This window comes from Cervus elaphus, chromosome 4, assembly GCF_910594005.1.
Source record: "Cervus elaphus chromosome 4, mCerEla1.1, whole genome shotgun sequence".
Lineage (NCBI taxonomy): Eukaryota > Metazoa > Chordata > Mammalia > Artiodactyla > Cervidae > Cervus > Cervus elaphus.
The window spans coordinates 7,755,776-7,770,908 of record NC_057818.1 but is presented as its reverse complement, the minus strand read 5'-3'; the positions used below and the strand labels follow the sequence as shown (position 1 = coordinate 7,770,908).

Genomic DNA, 15,133 nt, shown 5'->3' with positions numbered 1-15,133 from the left:
CGTGGGGGAGACAGAGAATCCAAATTGTAAGAAGGCAGGGATTAAATTTAATTCTATAATGGATAGTCAACACAATGATGCTGTTCTGAAAAGCGCTCATGGCTTCAAAGGTCATATTAACAGAAGTGGGATGCTTGGGGTGGAGGTGAAAAGCCGATCTTGCCATGTGCTGCTCGGGCCCACCTGGATCTCTGTCCCAGCCCAGGGGACACTGGAGGGACTTGAGTATCAGATTCATTGAGTTACACCGTGGCTTTCATACTGTTGTTATCAGCTTTACTGTGATACAGCTCACCTACTATACAATTCACGCACCTAAAATGCATGACTCAGTAGCTGTTTTTTTACGACAGCCACGGAGTTCCGGGGTGATTACTCAGTTTGGAACCTTTTCTCGATCACAGAAGGAATCCTGCTCCCTCAGCTGTCATCTCCCCAATCCGCCCATGCCTCCTCAGCCCAAAGCATCCACTCACCTACTTTCTGTCTCTATTCCTGCCTCTTCTGGACATTTCCTATAAATGGACCCGTATGGCCCACTGGGGTCGTTCACCTAGCCTAATGCTCTCAATATACTATTTTGCTGTTGTTAAAGCAGCAGGAACCTCCCTTTTTCATGAACAGTAACTTGGGAGAATCTAACAGTGTAAGATAAATAAGTGTGCACGGTGGGGGTGGGTAGGCAGGGAATAGCACTGGTTGGAAAAGAAGGAAGGAAGTTGTGAGTTTTACTTTTCTGACCTTATCCAGGGCCACTGGGACCAGGGAGCCGGACCACTCCCCAGACCCCAGGAAGACCGTCTGGACACAGAGAGTTCTATGCCGCTGGGCTTCTGAGAACAGAAGAAAGCCATGCTATTTCAAGACTTGTTTTTTTCTTCTTAATTTTAAGACACTGCCTTCTCCACGAAGGGGCCTGATGTGACAAACATGCTAAGTCCCTTCTTATGGTAATGCTGCACTTTGCAAGTGGCTCGGATCCAATCCAACTGAACACAATAAAATGAAGCAGCCTGTGCTGTTTCCAATGGCTTTAATCTTTACCACGCTAACGATTCCTAAAACCAATGAACACAGTTTAAGGAAAAAAGAAGAAGAAAGGAAGGACACGCTCTGCTCTGCTGCTATCAGCCTTCTTGGCAGCTGGGGCTCACGCTCATTGTCACCATCAACAGGGTCCTTGGGAAAAAGCCCGCCCCGCTGCTTGGAGGTCAAAGTTTACACGTGAAGCGAACTGGCTACGGTCATTGTCCTCCCCACCGCCCTGCCCCCGCCCCCGATGGCTAATGAGGAAACACAATGGCATCCACAATTAAGACGGCTGCCTCATTTCCCGAGGTTGGCGAGAACTCCCCGGGTAGCCCTGTGGTCCTCACCAGGACCGGGCCTCTCTGGCAATTAGCAATGACATTGTCTGTCCATCCGGGCAGAGTGTCCAGGGCTCGTGGCTCCTGCCTAGGGCTGGCGGTCATGGCCCTCCTCCTGGGCCTCTGCGGGCAGGGTGCAAGGGTAGAGTTTCCGGACAGTGTGGAAATCCTTCCTTCACTCACTCACGTCTCCTACAGATCACGCACGAGGCTAAGGTCAGAAATGAGCGCAAGTCAGATCCATTTCTTGCTGTTAGAGAACCCAGAGGAAAGGGAGATAAAGAACAGAGAGACAGACACATTTTTTCATATATGGGGTAAGTGCTAAATTAAGAAGTGGGAGCCCAGGACTATATGGTCTTTACTCAGCCATTTTACTTCTGGAAATCTAGTATTAGGAAATTTTTGAATATTATGTATTATATTTATTAGTCTACAACACAAGTTACCCTTCTGCTTTATTTATAATGAGCAAAATCTGGAAGCAATGTAAATTTTTAGTATTTGGGGCCTCATTAAGTAAACTATAGTATTAGCTAATAAATGGGCACAATCTCCCACGTGGCGGAGCAGTAAAGAATCCACCTGCCAATGCAGGAGATGTGGGTTCAATTCCGGGGTTGGGAAGATCCCCTGGAGTAGAAATGGCAACCCACTCCAGCATTCTTTTCTGGGAAATCCCATGGACAGAGGAGCCTGGCAGGCTATAGCTTATGGGGTCGAAAAAGACTTGGACACAACTGAGCCCGCGTGCATTAGCCAATAAATGTTCCACAGCCATCACTACAAATGCTATTCCTGAAGAGTCAATAATACAATGTGCTATAATGTCAAGGTAAAATGCAAAGCTGAAACGTCTATAGATGGTATGATGAAAATGTGCTTAAATATCAGGGTTGGGGGTGCACTGGAAAGAAAAGAGAACATTTTCCACTTGGTTCCATCCCAAGCAGCCATCAGGGAGCGATTTGCTTCTGGGGAAATCTGTTATCTACTTTTAACCCACAGTCTCCTAAACCAGCACCTCAAACACACTCAGCCTGGTACTTCTTTTTTTTTTTTCCCTGAGATTTTTTCATGTGGAAAAATAAATGATATCAGTCGGTTTAATATTTCAGTTGGATAGGTAAAGCGAGGCTCTTCATCTCAGAGAAAAGAGAAGAAACCAAGCAAAAAAAGCCCTGAATTTTCCGTCCTGCTCACGCAGTGTATCTGGAACTGATGAGCCGCACAGATATCACCTGGAGATCACTTTCTTCCCCCACTTGTTCTCAAGCTCAGAACCAGATCACTGCACCCCCTCTCCTCCAAGTCTACTTTAGAGCAAATTGAGACCAAATTACATCACCCGTTTCGTCCAAATGTATAAACCACGGCAATACCGTTTGGGAAAATCTAATAGTCTTAACCTAAGAGCTGCTCCTGTGCCCACAATAGAATCAAACAAATAATCAATAAGCCTCTAGATATTACAGCGTCACCGAGGGAAGACAGAGGGAAGGGCAGAGTTGACGTGTGCAGAGGGAGCTGCTGAGATGAAATCAAATCACAGCTCAGCAGGGACAAAACGGACAAGAGCAGCGACAGCAGAACTGGGCTGGTGAGGAACTAGTCAGTTCCGCAGACGAGCAGTTCCAGAACCTTCTAGCGGCAAGCGTCAGATCGTGACTCTGGACGAGGCAAGCACTTACAGAATCTCATTCAGTCATCAACAACGACTCTGTGGCATTGTGATTATCGCCCCCATTTGACTGTTAAATAAACCTGAGGTTCGGAGAGTTTAGTTCACTTGCCCAAAGTCACGCAGCTCGTTAAGTGGTGGAGACAGGCAACAAAACCAAGCGTGCCTGTTTTTTTTTTGTTGTTGTTGTTGTTGTTCTGTTTTTTCAGACTCAAATGAAAGTGAATTGCTGGCTAGTAAACTGACTTTGGAGACAGCCACAATCCAAACCCACATTTTCTGTAAACTTAGGCAAGTGAATTATAGCTTCAAGGCTCGGTTTCTATACCTAGAAATATAACAATACATGTATACATGTCAAATGCGCAATCCATACCCGATAAATGTTGGTTTGTAATAGCTTTATCTTTACATTACCCTATTTTTTAAAAAGCACATTCTCAGCAAAATCATGAGCAAATATAAAACTCAAGTTCGACAATGTGGTAATGATACGCCTGCTTAAGTGTTTAGGTGTGAAGTGCTCAAAGTCTTCAATTTATCTTGCAATGAATCAGAAAATAAGACAGCCTGATGGATGGATAGAGGGATGGATAAATGGGTAAAGTGTAAGTAGAGACAAATATGAATTGTCAAATCTAGACGGTGCGTGTATGAGAATTCCAACAGAATTCTCTCAGTTGGTATGTGATATATTTGACACTTTCCATAATAATAGAATGTCAGAGGGAACGGCCTACTACACAGGAATAGGACAGAAGGTACCTGAATTCTACAACAAAATGACGAGCAAAAGTGACCAGCCCACAGTGTGCAGTGAATGATTCTATTCTTAGAAAACTCAGGAGCAGAAAGCTACGGTGGCAGAAATCAGAACAGAGGTCGGCTCCTGAAGAGGACGGATCTGTTGATTGGACAGGGGTACAGGTGAGCCTCAGGGGTGCTGGAAATGTTCTCTGTCGTGACCTGGCTGGTGTTGACACGTGCGTGTGAGCTCACGAGCTGTCTCTAATACGTGTGCACTGTACACCGAAAAGGATGCTCCACCTCGAGTCAGATTCCGGTTCAAGCAGCCCACATTTTCTGAATGCCTTCCCCTCCCCGTGGCAGGCGGTCTTTCTAGGCACTTTCTGATGCATTCACTTGGAAAACCGTTTCAAGGAATTGTCTGACAGAATACATTATTTAAGCCTTTAAATGCAATGTGAAGCCATCCCACTTTCTTAGAAAATGACTGTCGTCCCCAAGAGTAAACTTGGCCGACAAAGAAACCACGGAGGTGTGAAACTCCTAGCCTTCTAGAAGCCCCTGGTCCAGCACCCTGGGGCCTTTCCCTCTCTCCTTCACTATCAGATAACCTCCAGAAAACAGTGGACACCCCACTGATGCCAAATTTCTGCCCTCCGCTGTGAGATTCAGCCATCAAGAAGAGCGGAGAGGCCACCCCGAAACCCCACTGCCTATGGGGGCAGGGATGTGCTGGTCAAACGCTCAGCTTGCCCTCTCTCCTCTGGGAGATGCTCAAGTTCAGAGACAAACATCTCCCTCCTGTTCACCCCAAGAGCATCCCGAGAGCATCCCTCTCCCAGGCTTCTCTACAGCCTGGCCCACTGGCTCCCAGGTGGAAGGTGCATCCAGGCCTGTCCAGGGGCATCCTGGAAGAGGGTCCGGATGAGAGACGAGAGAGTTGCCTCAGGCCGCAGAGACCTGAAGTACCCCGGTTCCTTCCAAAGAGCCTTTGAGATGAATTAAAAGCAGCACCTCCTGAGTGATGGAACTATGTAATGGTGTCTGCACAGGCAATAAAAAGAGAAGATGTAGAAACAGAGATGAATGAGGATCTGGGAGAGCAAGTCCACCCGAGACCATAACAACCTGGGGCACTTGTTTAAAAAAATACAGATCCCTAAGTTTCTCTCTAGATCTACTTAATTAGAATCTCTAGGATAGACACCCCAGAATGTTTTTATTTTAACAAGCTCACACTGGGGGTTCTCTTGCATGTGAAAGTTTGAGGATCAAGTCCTCTTTGTAAAGAGTCTCTCAAGGGGAACAGCTGTTTCATTCACCCTTCTACCCACCCATCCATACACACACCCATCCATCCAACCACCTATCCACGCATTCACAAATCCACATATGCAGCCATCCATCCATCCACTCACCCATCCATCCATGCATCCATCTATCCACCCAGCCAGCCAGCCAGCCATACATTCACAAATCCATGTATCCATCCATCTGTCCATCCACTCACCCACCCATCCATGCATCCATCTACCCACCCAGCCAGCCAGCCATCCATACATTCACAAATCCATGTATCCATCCATCTGTCCATCCACTCACCCATCCATCCATGCATCCATCTATCCACCCAGCCAGCCAGCCATCCATACATTCACAAATCCATGCATCCATCCATCCGTCCACGCACCCACCCACCCATGCATGCATGCATCCATCCTGTAATTCTCTATCTCTTCTGCACTTTCTCTGTGTCACGCCACAGAGAATGCATCTTCTTCAATGGTCAAAGACAAAATTTTTCTACACCAATGAGTTTTACAGAGAACCATGCCAACTTAGATATTTTTAATTATAAAATCTGCCCAGTCATAGAATAGTGATTTAAAAAAAAAAAAAGAAAAAACCTCACCTATGGTAATCTCCCCCTTTCTCCTCACTAACCTACCATAAACCTATTTTCAGCTATCACCCACCATCTGTGAAGCACTGCCTGGATTTTAGGAAGAGTAAGACCTGGAACATAACCACTCAGTGCTCAGCTTGAGTCTCTTTTCCAAGGGAACCTGTACCTTTAGATGAAAACACCCGACTCTCATGGGTCTGCGCATTGGAGAACACAGACGTATGGAGCTGATTACTTTTTGGGACATCCAATTACAAGTGAGTGATTTCTTTCTTGCAAAGATATTTTGTGGAGAACGCACTACAGAGTCTCCCAGGAAACTATGGGGATTTGGTACCTAAGCAAACCCAGAGGTTCTGAAATTATCTGCCTTTAACATAAAGTCTCCTAAACATCAGTGTGTGTGTGTGTGTGTGTGTGTGTGTGTGTGTGTGTGTATACATGTGTGTATATGTGTGTAATAAACATAACTGAGGCAGAGACCTAATAAAAGATGATGCCGATTTAACAAGAAAAAGAAAATAAAGCCATTAAATTGAAAAGCTAAATGCGTTCCTTTTGGATTAACTGCTGGATACCTCAATCCCAGATTCACACAACACAGTGGCTGATGACACAGGAGGTGATGATGACTGTTTTGCTGGACTGCGCTTCCTTATTTAGCACTCTGTCCCCTCTAGGTTGTAAGATGCTAGACTAAGGCAGAGGCCATTTTTCTCTTTCTTACCCCTGGATCTTTTCCACGCCTGACAGCACTTGACTCAATAAATATCTGTTAAATCACGGATGCGTGTCCTTCCCTGGTAAGAATCTGACAAAATGAGGCAGTGGTTGCAATCTCTGAGGGCGTTAACCTAAAGCAAGTGGATGGTTCCCATGGGGTAATGGTCTCCTTTCATGCTAAGCATTGACATTGTCAGAGAACAATTCCAGAGAGCTGAAGGAGGACAAGACAGCGGGTCCTCAGCAGCAGACGCCGACTGCTTCCAGAATGCACCAGGCCCGAGGGCTCCACTCGCAGACAGGAAGCCTCGGCCCCATCACCGCGTGTTATTCGGGGGGGCAGCCCTGTCTTTGATCTGTGACCCTAATCGTGGCCAATTTGGGAGCCAAACATTACAAGTCAGATATAAGCAACTCGAAACATCAAACAAGGGTTGGCTGGAATTAGTCTTGGCTTCCGCGTATAGTCCCTGCCTTATGATCAACAGTGTAGCCCCCTGTCCCGTGCCCCTGTGGCACATGACCTAATAGTCTGGCCCAACCATGCACCATGTACCCACTAACCGATGGACCTGAGGCACAGACAACACTCGTGCTTAGGTATCCGGAAATCTCTCTCTTCACGTGCGCTCTTTTATTCTCAACCTTAGCTGCAAATCAGGGTCACCTCAGGCGCTTTCAGAAATCCTGATGTCCGGGCTATGCCCTAGCCCAGTTCACTCCTTTTTTTTTACCATCCCCCACGTGAGCCCAGTAGGCGGAGGACCACTGATGCAACAGCACATCTTTTGCCCACTTTTCTCAGATTCATTCATCTCTGCGTTTGGCCTTAGCAAGGTTTCCAGTCCTTCTGACGTTGTATTTATACGGGGTGTATCATCAGTATCTGGGCCTCTGCTTTACTCTACAGACCTGGACATGCTCTTTGATCTTCAAGCAAGACGTGTGCCTTCATGGCACTCTGAGATTCAGTGCTGGTGCGTCTGTCACCCTACAGGTGAGTGAGTGAGTGGATGGATGGATGGATGGATAGGTGTAGGTATGGAAGCATGGATGGATGGGTAAATGAATGGAAGGATGGATGAATGGGTGATTGAATGGAAGCAGGAACAGACAGATGAAAGAATGGATCAATGGATGAATGGACAGGTGGGTGGATGGATGGATGGTTAACTGTTTGAAGACTTCTATTAAACCTGATTTTGTCAACAATTCTCTTCAAACATTTGTTCCCACAACTAGACTCTAAGTTCCATGAGACACAGGGCTTGATCTTATCTGTCTTTGCTTTCTCGGGGCCTCACGCTGCACTTGACTGGTGGCAAGTCCAGCAACAGGTGAAAAATACATGTCTTTTGAAAATAAATGACTCTAGTTTAATGCTCTTATTTCTAAGTCTCTCCAATATCATTCTAAGAAGAGAATTTCTTGACAGGGAGAAGAATGGAAATCTTGAAATAGAAATGCTCTGCTGATATTTTTTTAGTTTCAAACTATACAAAGAAACAGCTTGTGGCAAGTTCTGATAACAAAAATTCTAATTGGAAGATGATATTATTGATCTCAAGGGAAACTGGCAGATAAGCATTTTAAAAACACTGGATTATTTTGATAGTATGTGTCTAGCTATCACAGAATTCTCTCTTTTCACTGATCAGAAAACTAAGGCCTAGCAAATAATTTATTCAGCATCTAGAACCCAGTCCATATTTCTCTTTGGAATCAAATGAAGGATTTTTAAATTATATAACACTCTTACCCTTTGCTTCTGTCCCATTCGGCCTGTTTTCTGATGAAAGTATTCACAGTGACATTGATGAGTTGGTATCTGTTTTTTTCTTTCTAATATTCTGAATCATCTTTACCTATTTTTATTTTTTAAGCTTCTGATTTTGTATTGGGGTGTAGCCAATTAACACTGTTGTGATAGTTTCAGGTGAACAGCGAAGGGACTCAGCCAGATACATGCATGTATCCATCCTGCCCCAAACTCCCCTCCCATTCAGGCAGCTATAGAACATTTCCTAGAGTTCTATGTGCTACACAGTAAGTCCTTGTTGGTTATCTATTTTAAATACAGCAGTGTGTACATGCCCGTCCCAAACCCCCTAATTATCCCTTCCCTTCATCTGTTCCCTGCTAGCACCCATAAGTTCATTCTCTAAGGCTGCGAGTCTCTTTTTGTTTTGTAAGTTCACTTGTAACACTTTTTTTTAGATTCCCACACATGAGGGATGTCATAGGACACTTCTCCTTCTCTGTCTGACTTACTTCGATGACTTGGTATCTTTCATCAAGCTACATGGACCCCAGTGACACCGGCAAACACTGTGGTCTTCATGTGTGGGCAGTTTGAGGACATCAGAGGAAAGCTGGTGAGTCTGTGGCTGCACTGCCTGTGGTGGGGGGCTGGCCCCCACTCCTAACGGAGGAGAGGCACCCCACTGTCAGAAACTACAGTCTGGGTTCCTCTGTTACATACAAGGCACCACAACTTCCCAAATTGGCAAAAACGACCTGCTATGAGTTGGAGTAACGTGTGTTTTTAAATTATTTCAGAACCATAAAACCTCTCCATAGAGAGTGCTTTGAAACTGCAAATTAAATATAGAACATCTATGAACTGTATCCATTTTTACAGTAAGTATATATTTCCATGGGGGTTTGTACCATCTTTTTTGTCTAGTTACACTAGTTAATAATGCAGTGAATTTGCAGTAATAGAGTAAATGTTATTTTGATGACACTATTTGATTAAATTAAAGATGACATTAAAAGGACCATTTCAATAAAGGACCGAAATCTCTAGAAGTAGCTGGGGCTGAGTGTTGAAGTCAGCGAGTCTGGCGGTCTTAAAAGGACCAAATGGAATTTCCTTCACCGCGTGAATGATGAGCGTGTTAAGGAACAATAGGACGAAATAATAGATGGGAGAATATGAAGGCTTAGATTCCAAGACGCAGGCAATTTTCGTTATTTGAGGCCAGCATGCCATGCGCAGGGAAACAGCTCAGGTGGCCTTGGGAAAATGGAGAAGCGCATTAAGTAAAACGAAAGTGAGAGGGCGCTGAAATTCGCGGCGAAATATGCTGATGCGGTGACAGCGAATTGAGTTGTTGCACAAACAAAAGAAGTGGGACATCTGGGATCAGCCACGCAGCCCCCCGCAGACTCTGCTCCGCTAGTTCACACACACACACGCGGGCCCCCACGCCTGTGCCGGGGAGTCTGTGAGATTCAAAAGGGAGGAGAGTCCTAATTATTTCTTCCGGGCCTCTGTTCGGGTGATGCTTGCCAAATAAGTTCCTTCCCTGAGCGAGAGGTTCACGTACATAAATCAAGCGAGTGTTTGAAGATCCCTTGACTTAAGTTCTTAGAGAGAGAATCTATCTGAAGAGACAGTCCCCGGGAACGTGACTGAGTTATGAATCACGGACATCTCGGCGGAAAGAAATTCCAAGATTAAAGGTGTGCAGTGGTGGAGGCCCCTGGTTCCCAGAGAAACACTTGCTCTGGTGTCTCGGCCCTGAAGACAGGTGACATCTCTATTTCTGCTGCGGGCCACTGGCTGCTGACAGATCCAGGCCTGCAGCACCCATGCTGGTGACTGATTTTTTATAGCTAAGGAAGAAGACAGGAACCTCAGCTCCAGCAAACAGAAATCTTCCTAGGGACCTCCGAAGAATGCCAGGAGATGCTAAGTTTTGCTTAGCTGGGAATTCATCTGGTCGTCATGTGTGTGGGGATCGCAATGTGATTATTTCCTCACAAAAAGGGAGGGAGGTGTGGTCATTTGGAAAAGTCACGTGCCCCATCTCAGAAAATATCGCCTCTTCAAGTGCAAACCCCTCAGAGCGCCAGATTCGTGGTGTGTCTGATGTTCTGAGTATGAACATGAAATGTTTATCATCTCCCCAGCAGTAAATCACCTAGAGATAAAGGATGATAGTAAATATCACGTCCGGCAAGTCCGTTCAATAAAGCACATGGCTAGCAAACATGACCATGTTGAGATCTTGAAGGCTGAACAGAACCCCCAAGCGGCCAGCAAATTTGTTCTTGATGAACACACCTCTGTATTTGGAAGAATGGCATTTGTAAGCGAAGGCAGACTTTCTATAGGAAATATCCTCTTTCTCAGAATTCTGAATGACTCAAACCCACATTTGAGCTTTGCCCCTTGACGGTTGCTGAAAGCGGCTGCAGCCCCCATGCATTCCACGCTGACTCTTCTCTTTCTATGGATCTGGGGCAGCGCTGGGAAGAATCCAGATGTCTTGTTTGTGGCACACTTTCAAAACTCAATAGCTCGAAAGTAATTTTTAATACATACGCCCCCCCAAAAAAAAATGAAAGTAGAAGATTTTTAGGGCAGTGACACTACTCTACGACACCGTAATGATGGGCCCACGTCGTGATACGTTTGTGCAAACCCACAGCCTGAGCATCGGCGGGAGTGACGGCTGACGTGAAGGATGGACTCTGGGTGGTCAGGATGTGGGGGCGCTGGGAGCCGGGGAGCTGGCGCACCTGGAGGGGCGGAACCAGGATGGGACCTGGGCATAGCTTGACTCTCAACTTTGCTGTGGACCTACAACTGCTCTACAAGGTAAAGTCTGTTTTCAAACGTGGAAATAGATGGATTTAATACAAAGAATATTTGAAAAACAGGGTGGTTAAAACAGCCAGTTACCCTACTTTCTGCGTGGCAGCCGTGGTAGCGGGGCCTTTTTACTGTCCTGACGGTAACCCATGCTCACGTGCTCTAGTGAGAACAGAATCTCTTTTGGTCCAAGTTCTCTGGGCCTCTAGGACCCTTACCTCGCAACTGCCTTTGGCCCGGGGGTCACCCCAGCGCTCCTCCGGGCCAGTTTCAGGGACACCGTGCAGCTGACCCTGTACAGTGCAGGAGTCAGGGGCGCTGGCCCTCCACGCGATGGAAAATCCATGGATTACTTATCACTGGCCTTCCGTATCCACGATCCCTCCACATCCGAGACTGTGCATCTGGTGGATTCAACCAACCTCGGATTGTGTAGTACTGTAGGATTTACTACGGAAAAAAAACCCGTGTATGAGCAGACCAGCGCAGTTCAAAGCCCTGTTGTTCAAGGGTCAACTGTGAACAATATACATGGCAGACATCCATTTTAGACTATGAGGACGCTTTGGCGGCTCATTCATGAAGACACACGGAACATCCCTAGAGATCCAGCTCCCCGGTTCTGTCAGAACCAGCCCCTGACACCTAGAGCCGATCCTTCTGACCCTGACTGCCAAAGCTCCTTTCCACGGGGAAGAATCCTAACCAGCCTTCGACTGTCATCCCTCAGTAGAGCTCCCTGTCCAAGAAAGAATAAATGGATGAAGTATCTGTGCTTCCTGTAGCACTGTCATTTTTATCATCCTTCCCATCATCACCTTCAACTCCCATATCATAGGGCTTTGTTCATGGGCCTCTGCTCCTACACCAAGCGGTCCTTGAGGCCAGGTCTGTATCTTAACTGTTCCTACTTCTGTGTATTTCCAGTTTCTGGCATGGGCTTGGCATATCACCAATGCTCCACAAGTGTATAAGAGAAATGGGACGTTTGGGTGACTACATTATTTCTAACAAGCCACTAGGGTATCAATAATGATTTTCAGTAAAACACAAGAATTTCACCATTCATCTATCTATGCATCATTTATCCAGTCAGCCAGCCACTCATCTGTCCAAGTATTCATTCATTCATCCATTCATCCATCCATCCATCCATCCAAACATCCAACCATCCATCCATCCATTGAAAAAAGAAGTGCAATAAGACCTACTCTGCCATGTCTTTTTATGGAAGATAAAAAAAAGAAAAAAGATGACTAGAAAATGAATAAGATATGGTCCTTGCCTTGATGTATGTTGTCACTGAATAGGAAAAATAATATATGAAAAGCGAGGGCCATGTCTCATCTTTTTGTCCCCTGCAGCACCTTCCACAGGGACTTTGATTCAGCAGCAAATGATGGTTGAATCAATGAATAAAAACAAATATAATATAAGGCAGTAAGTGAAAAGTGTCAGATAAATGCTGCAGACAAAATGCTACGGAAGAGACTTCCCTGGCGGTCCAGTGGTTAAGCTTCAGTGCTTCCACTGCAGGGACCATGGGTTCGATCCCTGGCCAGGGAATTAAGATCCCGCATGCCGCATGGCCAATAAAAGAAAACAGGCTTAAAGACAAACAAAAATGCTACGGAAGAGTGGAAGGGAAGCTGATCACGTACAGCTGGACACCTCACAGAAGGCGGAATTTGAGCTGGGACAGAATGGCAGGCTGGCTCAAATCTGGAAAAAAAAAAAATTAAAAAAAAAAAGAGGCATTCCTGAAAAGTCGACCACTGCCATTGCCCGTCCCGAGGTCTGGCACAGAGAGGGACCTCGAGAAGGGCTTTTGTTTTGTTGTGAGGCACCTGCTGGGCTGAGCAGGACGTTAGTGAGGAGGACAGTCTCTGCCCTCAATGAGTCTAAAGGCCTCGCTAACGTCTGGAGAAAGCCAATGGCAAACGGCACGCAGGGGTTAGAAAGACGGTAATACGAGCCAGAAAGCAGTGATTTAAACCGCAGAGTGAAGCAGGGGTCCTGAAGGGACTGTTGATGAATAGGCTTCTAATCTGACTAGGTTGGAATCGTGTGTTTGCAATTAGCAGCATCTATTTGCATACAATTAGTGTATAAAGCCTTTGAGAAGAGTCTGTTCCCTAAAGTAGGTTAAATAAGTGCCCCTACAATTGTGCCTGCAGTATGGATTCATTTCACAAATCCAAGATCCTACAGAGGCCAGGGATGGACTTCAGTCCAGTCTAGGTCCAACGGAGAACACACAGATAGCCCTCATCCTGTCTGATTGGGACAAGGGCTGAACTTCCCAAAGGCTGCACTTAGGAGGTTTGAGTGTCAACAGTCGGTCATCTTGGGTTGAACTGAAAGGTCAACTCAGCTGACTTTTAAGTCTGTTTCACTGCCAGCACCTCTATTCCCCACACTCCACCAACAACTACTTGCGGGGGTGGTGGGGGAAAGAGGCAGAATTTTCAAGAAAACAAAACAACATGAGGAAAATGAGGGACATGTCACGACAGACGTGGGTCTTTGCTGGGTCAAACAGCTCAGGATGCAGGTTCAGGCTTCCCCCTGGATCCTGCAATTACAGAACTATTCTGGAAGCCCAGGCAAGTACCTCTGAAGCACAGCCTTATCCTCTCACTCACTCACTGACTTATTCAACAGACGTTTGTTGACTGCTGAGCCTTCTGTTTGGGAACTAGGGCCATACTGCTGCCCAAATGCTTGTTTGCAACCGAAACAAACACAGAGCCTGTGGAGCTTATTGTCCGGTGGGGGAAACAGGAACTTGCAAATAACGACAAAAATCAATGGAACAATTGCAGCCTGGTGCATTGGTATCAAGAGGACAAGGAGGAAACGATTTGTTTCCTACACCCAGGAGGACTGGATGCAATCAGGGGAGGCTTCCTGGAGGGAGTGGCAATTAAGTTAAAATACAAGGCATGAGAAGCGGCAAAGAAAGGGAGAGGCTAACATGAGTCAGGGACCCTGTGGCAGGAGGCAGCTCTGAAAGTTCTGGAAACTGAAGGAAAGTCAATGTGGTAAGAGGAGGAGATTTAAGGCGAGAGCAGTGAGTAATGAGACCAGAGAGGTCTCATCTAGGCATGGGCTAGATTACCGGAGAGGGGTGACTCAGGGGTTCATCTTTATCCTAAGAGTAACAAAATCATTGGTGTGGTTTACCTGGAAGTGGGGGGCGTGGGAAAGACACACCTGGATTTGAGTTTCAAGAAGACCCCCTTGTGTTTGAAAATGGTATGGAGGGGGAACCACTCCCCGCCAGCTTCGCCTGTCGGCCCACCCTCACCACACCCTTCCAGGGCCAGCAGGCGGCCACCGGCCCTTGGCGAGTTGGTGCCGGGAACTGCCCTTCAGCCCGGTCTGCCCTGCCCTGGCCCCTCACCCCTGGCTGGCCCCCTTCATGGCTGCAAGGATGTCCCTTTCTCTGCTCCCTTCCACGGGCCTCCGTCTGTGGCTCCCATCACTGGCTCCCAGGTACAGGGGACAATCCTCTCCCAGGTAGAATGATGTCCAGTTCCACCGGGGACGACTCTGGAATGAGACGGACGTCAGGTAAGACTGCCACTGCCTCCCAGGACGGGTATCGCTGTTGCGGTCTAGCTGCTGTAACGGAGTTCTGCTGTCTTTGTCTTGCCGTCCACCCTGCTTTCTCCAGCAATAACACGCCTTCTTTACGCCATCCCTCTCAGTCATACGGTTTAACCTAAGCCGATCCCCTCCCGCAGGGGTAAGGTGCCATTCCCTCCAGGTCCAGACAGATCACGATGGCTGGCTCACAGATCTACGAAGGGCCAAAGAGATCTACCAGATCCACTAAGGGCCACAGAGAGTCAGACGCAGGACTTGCTGGAACCGTCGAGAAGGAGATGCTCCTTCCCTGCAGCTCCTTGAACAGGAAGGATGTGGGCTCACGGTGGCCGTTTCCACCCTCCTGGAAGGACCCTGTCTGCCCATGAAGAGCCAAGCGCAGCTGATGGGGGAGTGAGACAGAATGATGGGCAGGTCCTCTCATCCCCGGGGTCAAACTGCATCAGAGCCCTCAGCTTCCCAGTGCTGGGAAACAGCAAATTCCCCCTTTTTTG

At 46.9% G+C, this 15,133-nt stretch overlaps 1 protein-coding gene across 2 annotated transcripts in view; it reads right to left on the bottom strand.

Annotated features, from left to right (window-relative positions):
* Positions 1-15,133, bottom strand: part of WWOX (WW domain containing oxidoreductase) — an 891,989-nt gene that overhangs the window by 206,320 nt on the left and 670,536 nt on the right. The window contains exon 9 of one of the 2 annotated variants that reach the window (XM_043898107.1): positions 8,314-14,582. The exons of the other annotated variant lie outside the window; for it this stretch is intronic. Coding sequence (XP_043754042.1) covers positions 14,430-14,582 — 153 coding nt within the window. The 3' untranslated portion in view covers positions 8,314-14,429. Of the gene's footprint in view, positions 1-8,313; positions 14,583-15,133 lie in introns of those variants that run through there. 2 annotated transcript variants of the gene reach the window in all.